Source organism: Narcine bancroftii, chromosome 8 (assembly GCF_036971445.1).
Source record: "Narcine bancroftii isolate sNarBan1 chromosome 8, sNarBan1.hap1, whole genome shotgun sequence".
Lineage (NCBI taxonomy): Eukaryota > Metazoa > Chordata > Chondrichthyes > Torpediniformes > Narcinidae > Narcine > Narcine bancroftii.
In genome coordinates, this window is record NC_091476.1 from 62,877,900 (window position 1) to 62,890,926 (window position 13,027).

At 51.1% G+C, this 13,027-nt stretch overlaps 1 protein-coding gene across 1 annotated transcript in view; it reads left to right on the plus strand.

The window, feature by feature from the left end:
- Nucleotides 1-13,027, plus strand: part of atg2a (autophagy related 2A) — a 182,463-nt gene that overhangs the window by 151,664 nt on the left and 17,772 nt on the right. Inside the window, exons 34-38 of the mRNA XM_069896222.1 lie at nt 1,406-1,507; nt 2,231-2,315; nt 6,641-6,821; nt 8,666-8,735; nt 9,501-9,583. Of these exons, the coding sequence (XP_069752323.1) occupies nt 1,406-1,507; nt 2,231-2,315; nt 6,641-6,821; nt 8,666-8,735; nt 9,501-9,583 (521 nt within the window). The remainder of the gene's footprint in view (nt 1-1,405; nt 1,508-2,230; nt 2,316-6,640; nt 6,822-8,665; nt 8,736-9,500; nt 9,584-13,027) is intronic.

Consider the following 13,027-nt stretch of genomic DNA (forward strand, 5'->3'; position numbering starts at 1 on the left):
TTACATGGAGGTAGATTTCTCAAGATTGCCGTGCAGGTTGAGAGGGTGGCTGAGAAGGCCTGCTGTGTGCTGGCCTTCATTAGTCGGGGATTGAGTTCAAGAATTGAGGCCGCAGAATATTTCAGCACAGTACAGGCCCCTTGGGCCTCAATGTTGTGCTGACCCATTTGTACCAAAACCCTCTCCACCTCATCATCCTTTGTCCATCCATGTGCCTGCCTAAGGCTCTCTTAAATGCCCCTATTGTTCCAGCCTCCACCACCATCGCAAGCAATGTTAAAAAACTTAACCCTGGTGTCTCCCCTAAACTTTCTTCTCTTCACTTTGTACTCTGGTGTTTGCTACATCCACCCTGGGAAACAGGCGCTGGTTCTCTGCCCTATCTATGCCTCTCATAATTTTGTAGCTCATCGGTTCGCAACCTTTTTCTTTCCACCTACACACCACTTTAAGTAATCCCTCTGCCCTCAGTGCTCTGGGACTGCTTAAGGTGGGATGTGAGTGGGAAGGTTGAGAATCACTGCTCCAGACCCAGTTGTTACTGAAATATATGGCTTGAGAAAAATCGTCATTAGCCCATTTCCTTTGGAGCTCTGAAACCCTGCACATAACGAGTCCATGAGGGACGATTAAATTAGTGGTTTTCAAACTTTTTCTTCCCATCCACAGACCACCATAAGCAATCCCTTACTAATCACAGAGCACCAATGGCCTTGGGAATATTTAAAGTGGTATGTGAGTGGGAAAAAAAGGTTGAGAACCACTGTGGTAGACCTCAATTAAGTCCCCTCTCATTCTTCTTTGCTCCAAAGAGAAAAGTCCCAGCTCTGCTAACCTTGCCTCATAAAACACGTTCTTCAATCCAGGTAACATCCTAGTGAATCTCCTCTGCACCCTGTCCATGGCTTCTACATCCTTCCTGTAATAAGGTGACCAGAACTGAACACAATATTCTCAGTGTGGTCTTACCAGAGTTTTGTCAAGATGCAACGTGACCTCACAACTCTTGAACTCAATCCCCTGACTAATGAAGCCCAGCATCCCAGTGGCCGTCTTAACTATCTATCGACCTGTGATGTTGCAGCTCTATAAGACTCTGGAACACGAGAAGAAACAAGGAGCGGGGGCTTCTCTCTGCGGACTGACAAAGGATCCAAGACAACTGAATAATGGAGCAAGGCACAGAGGGGGAGTGTGGAATGAATGGAGGCGCAGAGGGATAGTGGGGTAGAGGGCACTATGAGAGGGTGAAGGGGATGGGAGGAGGTCGAGGAGAGGGGTATGGGGGGAGTAGGTTATTGAGTGGAGCGGGAGAGAGGTGGGGGTGCAGAGGGAAGGGGAATAAGGGGGTGGGGTGTGGACCACCACTGCAGCCAGGACTCACCGAAGCCCTTCTACCCAACAGCTAACCGTGAAGGCCCTCCACGTGAGGCCCGAGTCAGGGCTCGGAGGAGCCGAGTGCTGCCTGAGGGTTGCCCTCATGCCCCTTCGCCTCAACATTGACCAGGTGAGGGGCTGAATTCCATTCCCCGTTGCTTCTTCCGTTTCTTGTCGCTCCCCTGTTCCCCCGGTCGCCCCCCCATTTCCCCGGTTGCTCCCCCTTTCCCCGGTCGCACCCCCGTTTCCCCGGTCGCACCCCCGTTTCCCCGGTCGCACCCCCGTTTCCCCGGTAGCACCCCCGTTTCCCCGGTCGCACCCCCGTTTCCCCGGTCGCACCCCCGTTTCCCCGGTCGCACCCCCGTTTCCCCGGTCGCACCCCCGTTTCCCCGGTCGCACCCCCGTTTCCCCGGTCGCTCACCCCCGTTTCCCCGGTCGCTCACCCCCGTTTCCCCGGTCGCTCACCCCCGTTTCCCCGGTCGCTCACCCCCGTTTCCCCGGTCGCTCACCCCCGTTTCCCCGGTCGCTCCCCCGTTCCTCGTCACTCCCCAGTTCCCCGCTACCTACGGTCCAGAAATTGATGTCTGGCTTCCCTCTCACACTCGAGCCCTCCTGGCCCAGTATCGTTCCCATGAATCTTCTCTGCACCTCTCCCTGCTGAATAATTTCCGGCAGCGCTGGGAATATTTCATGATCTTTTCCATATCTATTCCTTGTGTTATCCGAGACCTGTGGTTTGTTGTACATTGTTAAGTGTCCACATGGCCTCAGCAAGTATCGCACTGTCCATCCCCTCTTGCCCACTGTCCCACCTGCCTGCCCTCATGCTCTTTCCTGCCTTCTCTCTGCTCAGGATGCCTTGTTCTTCCTGAAGGACTTCTTCACGAGCCTTGCAACTGGGATCAATCCCGTTGTCCCCATGGATTCGGCAGTGGAAGGTGAGCTGTTCGCAGTTGTGGGGGGGGGGGTTTAAGTAGCCATGTCTGAGGGTGGAGTGGAGTGGGGGAGGGGTGGGAGTGAAGTGGGTCCAACGTTCTCCCCGCTGCACCAAACTGCCTTTCGAGCTGGGCACACTGCTTCTCTGTTTCGGAAGGAAGGACCTCACTTGTTGCCCTGTTTGCTGAAGTGTAGAGTCGTCTGTTGTCTCTGTCACAGTGCCAGACACTCTAGCTGTGTGTGCGACTGTGTCTGATTGTGTGTACGTCTGTGTCTGTGTGTGTGGTTTTGTGTGTGTGTGGTGTGTGTGTCTATGCAGGTGTGTTGGTTTGCACACGCGTCCGTGCGTGTGTGTCTGCAGGTGTTTGTGCTTGTGTGCGTGGGTGTGTCTATGTGGGTATGTGTTTGTGCGTGCAGCAGGTATGGATGGAATCCCCCCAGAGGTCTGGAAGGCTGGCGGCAAAACTCTGCATGTCAAACTGCATGAGTTTTTCAAGCTTTGTTGGGACCAAGGAAAACTGCCTCAGGACATTCGTGATGCCACCATCATCACCCTGTACAAAAACAAAGGCGAGAAATCAGACTGCTCAAACTACAGGGGAATCATGCTGCTCTCCATTGCAGGCAAAATCTTCGCTAGGATTCTCCTAAATAGAATAATACCTAGTGTCGCCGAGAATATTCTCCCAGAATCACAGTGCGGCTTTCGCGCAAACAGAGGAACTACTGACATGGTCTTTGCCCTCAGACAGCTCCAAGAAAAGTGCAGAGAACAAAACAAAGGACTCTACATCACCTTTGTTGACCTCACCAAAGCCTTCGACACCGTGAGCAGGAAAGGGCTTTGGCAAATACTAGAGCGCATCGGATGCCCCCCAAAGTTCCTCAACATGGTTATCCAACAGCACGAAAACCAACAAGGTCAGGTCAGATACAGCAATGAGCTCTCTGAACCCTTCTCCATTAACAATGGCGTGAAGCAAGGCTGTGTTCTCGCACCAACCCTCTTTTCAATCTTCTTCAGCATGATGCTGAACCAAGCCATGAAAGACCTCAACAATGAAGATGCTGTTTACATCCGGTACCTCACGGATGGCAGTCTCTTCAATCTGAGGCGCCTGCAAGCTCACACCAAGACACAAGAGAAACTTGTCCGTGAACTACTCTTTGCAGACGATGCCGCTTTAGTTGCCCATTCAGAGCCAGCTCTTCTGCGCTTGACGTCCTGATTTGCGGAAACTGCCAAAATGTTTGGCCTGGAAGTCAGCCTGAAGAAAACTGACGTCCTCCATCAGCCAGCTCCCCACCATGACTACCAGCCCCCCCCCCCCCCACATCTCCATCGGGCACACAAAACTCAAAACGGTCAACCAGTTTACCTATCTCGGCTGCACCATTTCATCAGATGCAAGGATCGACAACGAGATAGACAACAGACTCGCCAAGGCAAATAGCGCCTTTGGAAGACTACACAAAAGAGTCTGGAAAAACAACCAACTGAAAAACCTCACAAAGATAAGCGTATACAGAGCCGTTGTCATACCCATACTCCTGTTCGGCTCCGAATCATGGGTCCTCTACCGGCATCACCTACGGCTCCTAGAACGTTTCCACCAGCGTTGTCTCCACTCCATCCTCAACATTCATTGGAGCGCTTTCATCCCTAACGTCGAAGTACTCGAGATGGCAGAGGTCGACAGCATCGAGTCCACGCTGCTGAAGATCCAGCTGCGCTGGGTGGGTCACGTCTCCAGAATGGAGGACCATCGCCTTCCCAAGATCGTGTTATATGGCGAGCTCTCCACTGGCCACCGTAACAGAGGTGCACCAAAGAAGAGGTACAAGGACTGCCTAAAGAAATCTCTTGGTGCCTGCCACATTGACCACCGCCAGTGGGCTGATATCGCCTCAAACCGTGCATCTTGGCGCCTCACAGTTCGGCGGGCAGCAACCTCCTTTGAAGAAGACCGCAGAGCCCACCTCACTGACAAAAGGCAAAGGAGGAAAAACCCAACATCCAACCCCAACCAACCAATTTTCCCCTGCAACCGTGTCTGCCTGTCCCGCATCAGACTTGTCAGCCACAAACAAGCCTGCAGCTGACGTGGACATTTACCCCCTCCATAAATCTTCGTCCGCGAAGCCAAGCCAAAGAAGAAGAATGCAGGCGTGAGCGTGCATGTGTGTCTATGCAGGTGTGTGTGTATCTTCATGTGGGTGTGTTGGCTATGCGGGTATGAGTGTGCATGTCAAGGTGTGTGTGTTTGTGTGCACGTGTGGGTGTGTATGCGAGTATGTGTGAGTGCATGTCTAGGTGTGTGTGTTTGCACATGTGGGTGGTCTGGGTATGTGTGTGAGTGTGTGTCTAGGTGTGTGTGTTTGCACGTGTGGGTGTGTCTATGCAGGTATGTGTGTGAGCGTGTCTAAGTGTGTTTTTGCACGTGTCAGTGTGTCTATGCAGGTATGTGTGTGAGTGCGTGTCTAAGTGTGTTTTTGCACGTGTCGGTGTGTCTATGCAGGTATGTGTGTGAGTGTGTGTTTAAGTGTGTTTTTGCACGTGTCGGTGTGTCTATGCAGGAATGTGTGTGAGTGTGTGTCTAAGTGTGTTTTTGCATGTGTCAGTGTGTCTATGCAGGTATGTGTGTGAGTGTGTGTCTAGGTGTGTGTGTTTGCACGTGTGAGTGTATCTGGGTATATGTGTGAGTGCGTGTCTAGGTGTGTGTGTTTGCACGTGTGCGTGTGGCTACGTGGGTATGTGTGTGAGTGCATTTCTAGGTGTGTGTGTTTGCACGTGTCGGTGTGTCTATGCAGGTGTGAGTGTGTGTCTAGGTGTGTGTTTTTGTGCTCGTGTGGGTGTGTATGTGGGTATGTGTGTGAATGTGCGTGTCTAGGTGTGTGTGGGCACGTGTGGGTATGTGTGTGCACGCCTATGTATATATTTGGGTGTGTGTTTGTATGTATTTTAAAGTTCAGATTTCTTGTCAGAGTACATATATGCGGGTCAGACAGAATTTCTAATTACTGCTAACTGGAAAATGTACTCAAGAGGAAAAAAATCTACAGAAACAGGCTGACTGCAGATACATAAAATAAATGTTCAGTCATCAATAATCTGCCAAATGTGAGTCCTTAAGCGAGTCCCTGATTGAATTTGTCGTTGATGAGTCTGATGGTGGAGGGGCAGCAGCTGTTCCTGAACCTGGTGGTGTGAGGCCCCGAGACCTCTTTCCTGATGACGGCAGCAAGAACAGAGCGTGTGCTGGGCAGTGTGGATCCTCAATGATTGCTGCTGCCCTCCAACGGCAGCATCGCCTGTAGATGTTCTCGATGGAGGGGTGGGTTTTGCCTGTGATGTCCTGGGCTGTGTCCACTACCTTTTGCTGGGGTATCGATGTCCCCCACACCAGACCACGATGCAGCTGGTCGGCACACTTTCCACCGCACCTCTGTAGAAGTTTACCGAGGTTTCTGATGAGGAAGTCAAGACGCTGATGTGTTTTCTCCACGATGACATTAACATGATTGGTCCGGGTAAAGGTCCTCCGAGATGATGACCGCCACAGGAATTTAAATTCTGAACGATTCCATCGCCACCTTCTGAATTCCAACAAATATCATCCCAGGTGACACAATCTTTCGTCCGGGGCAAACAACTCAATCTGGTTGAACCACCTCTGCACCACTTCCATGTACACGCAAAGTGTGTGTGCATGTGCTTGTGCGCATGCAGGCATAATCTTCGCCCTGCAGGACCACTCCAATTGTGAATCTGCAGGGGTCACCTACTGGATTCAGTGCTCCAATTGTGGTCTGCCCTACGTCAGAGAGACTGGGCGAAGACTAGGAGATCCCTTCATTGAGCCCCTCGACTCTTGACTGCCGCAATAGCGTGAATTTCCCAGTCGCCACCCATTTCAATTCCACTGCCCCATTCCCTTGCTGACATGTCCAACTGTGGTCCCATGCACTGCCAGACCAAGACCACCCTCACATTGGAGGATTGATACCTCATCTTCCATCTGAGCACCCTCCAACCAGATGGCATGAACATCAACTTCTGCAGTTCCCATTAGCTACAGCCCCCCCCCATGTCGCCTTTCCCGTATCCACCTCCTCCCCTTCCCTCCCTTCTCTCCTTATCCTCTTCTCTTCTCACCCTGCTCCCTCCAATTTTCTCCGAAACATTGTCTGCCTTTGACTTCCCTTGGATACTGCATGATCTGCTGTACTGGGGGTGGGGGGCAGATGAGGTGCGGGGGCAGTTGACTGCTCCGATTTTCCGGCCAACCTTCACAATTAACCAATACCTCTTTGCTCCCCATGGCAGCCAAGCCGGTGCCCAGCCGCAGAGGGAGTGGTGTCTTTGAGACCGACTCCGTAACGAGGGACACAGATACATGCCACAGCGGCCTTGAGCTGCCCGACCTGGCAGCCTCGATGGAGACGACCTGGAGTGAGCACAGCTCCTCGTCCACCGCCTCTTCCTCCGAGCAGCCGATTTATTTCAGGTGCGTGGCCGACCCTGTGGCTCAGACAACCTCACTGTCCATTTTAATTTAACTTTAGACATACAGCATGATAACACACCCTTCTAGCCCAATTAACCTGCAAACTGTACACATTTAAAGGGTGAGAGGAAACCGGAGCACCCCCTCCCCAGGAAAATCCATGTAGATATGTGAAGAACGTGCAAACTCCTTACAGACGATGCGGGATTTGAACCCTAGTCATTGGCACTGTATTAGTGTTGAGCCACCCTAAATTCTGAATTTCCCCAAACACATAGTGGGGGTTGTGGGTCAATTGGGTGGCACGGGCTCACAGACCAGAAGGGCTGCACGTCTAAATTTAAGCATTTTAATTTAGAACTGAATGCTAAATATATTCAGCGAGGCAGCCTCTACTCCTCCTTGGGCGGAGAATTCCACAGATTCACTCCTCTCTGGGAGAAGCAGTTCCTCCTCATCTCCATCCTAAACCGGGTTCTGCAAAGGGAATTTGAGGAGGGAACATGCTATCTTCGGGTCCTGTGCAATGAGACAGGTAAAATTATCGATCTTGTAGTTAGGGCAGTGGTTCGCAACCTTTTCCTTTCCACTCACATCCCACTTTAAGTATTCCCTTGGCCATCGGTGCTCTGTGATTAGTAAGGGATTGCTTAAGGTGGTCTGTGGGTGGGAAGAAAATGTTTGAAAACCACTGTTTTAATCGCTCCTATGTGCACGGTTTCGGAACTCCGAAGGAAATGGGCAATTTTTCTCAAGCCGAATATTTCAGTAACAATTGGATCTGGTGCAGATAGTCTCAACCTTCCCTTCCCGCTCTCATCCCACCTTAAGCAATCCCAGAGCACCGATGACAGAGGAATTACTTAAAGTGGCATGTGAGTGGAAAGAGAAAGGTTGAGAACCACTGGTTTAACATTGGTAGTTTGGAAAATGCTTGAATCTATCATTAAAGAAGAAATAACGAAGGGGAGCGAAATGGATCCATCAGGCAGACGCAGCATGATTTCAACCAAGGCAGTTCCTGTTTGACCCACCTATACGAGTCTTTGAGGATATAACAACGTTGTTTACCTGAATTTGCAGAAGGTGTTCAATAAGGTGCTGCATAAAATACGAACACATAAGTGTGCATAGAATTGGGAGTGATGTATTAGCAAGGGGAGAGGATCAGTTAACCAATAGCAAGTAGAGAGTGGGATAGAGGGGTGTTTTTTTTGGCTGGGCATCAGTGATGAGCGGGGTGCTGCAGGGATCGGTGCCTGGCCCGCAACTGTTCACAATCCACAGAAACGACCTGGAAGAGTACAGCGTAGAAGTCTATGTCAGCGCCCAGACAGAAAATTAATTGTTGGCTCCTCCAATTTACAGGTGGTCTTGGTTGGACAGTGCACAAGGCCATGGATGGACATGTCTGCGCAGGAGTGGGGCAGCAGAATTGAAATGGTGGGCCACTGGGCACAGACTGGGAGATCACTCCGCTGAGCCCGTTTGGTCTGGCGGCATCAGTGACGACCACTTCAATTCTGCGCCCCACTCCCGCACCAACTTGTCTGTCCATGGCCACATGGACCATCCAACCAAGAGCATCCATAAACTGGAGGAGTGGGAGGGGTCAGTCAGCGGGGGGGGAGTCAGACCATTAGGGGGGATTGGGGTCAGTCCATGGAGGGATGGGGTCGGTCCATGGAGGGATGGGTCAGTCCCCAGAGGGGTAAGAGTGTCAGTCCAGTCGGGGGTGGGGGATAATTCGCAATGGGGTGGGGAGGACTGTGCTCATACAGGGTGCTGGGAGCGTAGTCAAAGCCCCATCACCATTGTAACCTGTTCCTCTCTTGATGTGACAGGGAATTCCGATTTACCTCCGAGGTGCCCATCTGGTTGGACTACCAGGGGAAGCATGTCACCATGGAACAAGTGAGTGAGTGGGCACGGGGTCTGAGGGAGGGGATGTCCTGGATACTGCTCGATACCCCCTCCCTGTCCACCCCATATCCCCACATGCCTCTCCCCGTTCCCCCTTTCCCATGCCCCCTCTCCCCAACCACTTCCACTGACTCCCCCTCTCCCCAGCCTCCCCCTCTCCCCAGCCTCCTCTCTCCCTGTGCCCCTCTCTCCATTGACCCCCTCTCTCTGTGACACCCCCGTCCATCTCCCCGTCTTCCCCCATCGCCCTCACCCCGACCCACTCTCCCTGCCTCACCCCTTCTCCTGACTTTCACCCGCCCTCATTCTCCCCAACCCCATTGTACCCCATGCTACCCCCTGCTTCCCCATCTCCTATTCTACCCCTTTCCCCATTCTCCCCTTTCCCCCATTGTCCACCTCCCTATCATAACACCCACAACCAGTCCCCCATTCTACCCCCATTTTTCCCTCCCATCATACCCCCTTCTACTCATCCCCATTTTACCACTCATTCTCCCCCTCTTCTCCACTCATTCTCCCTGTCCCCATTCTACCCCAATTCTATCCCCTCTTTCCCATTGTTCCCACTCACTCCATCCCCTCGTTCCCCCTCTACCCCTCTCCTCCTGTCACCCATTCTAGCCCCATTCACCTTCCTCTCTCCCATTATTCCCCCCATCATTCACCCTATTCTCTCCTCTCCCCCCCCTCCCCCCCCCAATTGCACCAACGTGCCTCCACGGTAAGACTAACCAATGTCTCCCTTGTCCGCAGGGCACATTCGCTGGAATACTGATTGGTCTCGCCCAACTCAACTGCTCTGAACTCAAGTTGAAGAGATTGTGCTGCAGACATGGGTGAGTCTCAGGCCATTCTGTCCATCCACGGTCAGAGTGGGCCTGTGCTAGCATCTGGATCAGTTTCATGACGCTGATCAAGCACTGGGACATGTGGTATGTGCCACGGTCACATTTCCTCAATGCCCAGCAGCCTGGACAAATGTACTGGCCATCACTTCCACACCTAGAGAATCGCACCAACCCTCAGCAAACAACCCTTCCCTTCATTCTGACTGGACAGTACTCTCACGGTCCAAACATTCCCTTCATTCTGATTAGTCAGTACTCTCAAGGTCCAAACCTTCATTCAAATTGGTCAGCACTCTCACGGTCCAAACCTTTCCTTCAATCTGATTGGACAGTACTCTCACAGTCCAAACCTTCCCTTCATTCTGATTGGTCAGTAGTCTCATGGTCCAAACCTTCCCTTCATTCTGATTGGACAGTACTCTCACAGTCCAAATCTTCCCCTCATTCTGATTGGTCAGTACTCTCACAGTCCAAATCTTCCCCTCATTCTGATTGGTCAGTACTCTCATGGTCCATACCTTCCCTTCATTCAGAAAATAAAGCACAGCTGCAGAGTCATGGAGAGATGAGTCAGAACAGAGCAAGGCCAACACAATTTTACCAGCGCGAGGTTCGTTCAAGAGTCGTAACAGCAGGAAAGAGATGGTCCTTGATCTGATTCACACTCATGAGTCACCTTCCTGAAGGGACGAAGGAGAAGAGAGTGTGGATGGGGTGGGACTGTGCGAAGTGTTGCTGGAGCAGAGGCTGGGTAGTGCTGTTATGGCCAGAATTAGGATTTATTGTCATGAACAAGTGTTTTGTTGCAGCATCATAGAGCCAACATTCATATTGTAACTATCTCACAACGTGACTATAAAAATATTAATAACAATAACAGAAGGATGAGAGGAGATCTTACAGAAACATATATGATTATGAAGGGTATGGATAGGATAGATGTAGGAAGGTTTTTTGAGCTGGCCGGGGAAACTAAAAGGAGAGGACACAGTCTCAAGATTTGGGGGAGTAGATTTAGGACAGAGATGAGGAAAAATAGTTTTTCCCAGAGAGTAGTGAATGTTTGGAATTCTCTAACCAGGGAATTGGTTGAGGCTGCCTCATTAAACATATTTAAAATTCGGTTAGATAAATTTTTACATGATAGAGGAATTAGGGGATATGGGGAGAAGGCAGGTAGGTGGAGTTAGGTCATAAATTAAATCAGCCATGATCGTATTGAATGGCGGAGCAGGCTCGATGGACCATTTTTGGTCTACTCCTGTTCCTACTTCCTATGTTCCTATGCCGAACAGCCAGGCCGTGTCTTTGGTTCACCGATCGTTCAGGAATCTGGTGGCAGCGGGGAAGAAGTGCTCGTCTTTAGGCTCCTGGATCTTTTCCTCGATGGGAACTGAGTGAAGAGGGCCTGGCCTATGGGGTGGTGGGCTGCTTTTTTAACACACCGTCTCGTGTAGATGTCCTTAATTGAGTGAAGTCTGGTGTCTGTGATGTTGCAGGCTGAGTTAACAACCTTCTGGAGTTCATTCTTGTCCAGAGAGTTGACGCCTCTGTTCCAGGCAGTGATGGAACCAACCAGAATGTTCCTCACTGTAGAGGTTTACTAGAGTCTTCAGAGACATAACAAATCTCCTCAAACACCTCACAAAGTCTAGTCTTTGGCGAGCCTTCTTTGTGACTACATCGACGTGGAGGCTCCAGGACAGATTGTTAGAGATGTTGACCCCCAGGGAATTTGAGGTTCTTGGCCCTCTGCGCAGAGGAAACCTCAATGAGGGCTGTGTTCCCCTGACTTCCTCCTGAAATCCCCAGTCTCTCTGCCTCTTGTGGTGTCGGGCCTTTGTGGGAACATCCAGCAGTGGACTGAAACCATCGCTCCAAGATCTTGGCCTTGAGGGCCCTTGGACCGTTGTGTTCAGTTCTGGTTGCCTCATTACAGGAAGGACGTAGACACTTTGGAGAAGGTGCACAGGAGATTTACCAGGATGCTGTCCGGATTGGGGAACATGTCGCGTGAAGTCTCTTTGAAGGATGAGGGGTGATGTAAAAGAGGTCTACAAGATTATGAAGGGGTCAGAGAGCATGGGCAGCCAGCACCTTTTTCCAGGGCAACAGTAGCTATTGGTGTAAACCAGTGGTTCTCAACCTTTTTGTTTCCATTCATATTCCACCTTAGGTAACCCCTTACTAACCACAGAGCACCTGTGCCATCCTACAGGTGTCCTGTGGTTAGTAAGGGAATAACTAAAGTGGTAGATATGTGGAAAAGAAAGGTTGAGAACCACTGGCTTAAGATAAGGGGGGAAAGTTTAGGGGATACTTCAGGGGCAAGTTTCATTACAAAGAGTGGTGGGGGCCTGGAATGCATTGGTGATGGAGGCTGGTACAATAGGGGCATTCAAGAGAGTCTGAGATAGGCACATGGATGCAAGAATAGAGGGTTATGGGTGTGAGGTGGGGATGGGTTAGATGGTTGTGGAGCTGGCTTGCATAGGTCAGCACAGCATTGTGGACTGAAGGGCCTGTACTGGAATGTTTTATGCTGTTCCTTCAGAGGGAACTGCCAACACCAGACCTATTCCTGTTTATAATCACCACTCATTAGCTAGTTTTAGACTCCCCTCCCCTGACGATGCAGCTGATCCGTTCCCCTCATGGACTTACAAGCCTCCGTAAGATCTCTCATCGACATCCTACGCTCAAGGCAAACACGGCCCAGCCTCTTTGGACAATGGGGTCTGTGTGCCCCCAGAAAGAAAGCCGTCCCCTGCCCCTGTTTGCAGCTGTGCCCTCCCTCCCTTGCCCACGCAATGAATTTTGTGAATGGAGAAATGTGAGGTGTTGCAATTTTGGGATGTCTAATGTGCATAGGACCCAGACATTGAACAGCAGGGACCTGGGGTGTGTTGTAGAGAACAGGGATCGAGGAGAACAGGTGCATAGTCCCTTGACAGTGGTGTCGCAGGTGGTCAAAGAGGCTTTCGGCGCCTTGGCCTTCAACAGGACAGAAGTTGGGAGGTCACATTGCAGTGGTATAAAAAAACTGGGCGGCCACATTTGAAATATTTCGTTCAGTTTTGGTCACCTTGCTACAGGAAAGATGTCGTAAAGCTGGAGAGGGTGCGGGGGAGATTGATGAGGATGTTGCCAGGACTGAGCCACAGGGAGAGGTTGACCAGGCTGGGGCTTTATTCCTTGGAGCAGGAGGATGAGGAGTGATCTCACAGAGGTGGACAACATCATGGGTGGAATCGATTGGGTGAACACACAGGATATTTTTCCCGGAGCAGAGGAATCATTCACCAGGGGTTTACTGTTGGGGGTGGTGGGGGAGATATAACAGGAACTTGAGGTGTAAGATTTTTACTCAGAGGGTGGAGGCTGGAGGAGGGGTTAAGGGCAGGTACCATTGTAATGTTCCAGAAGAAATAT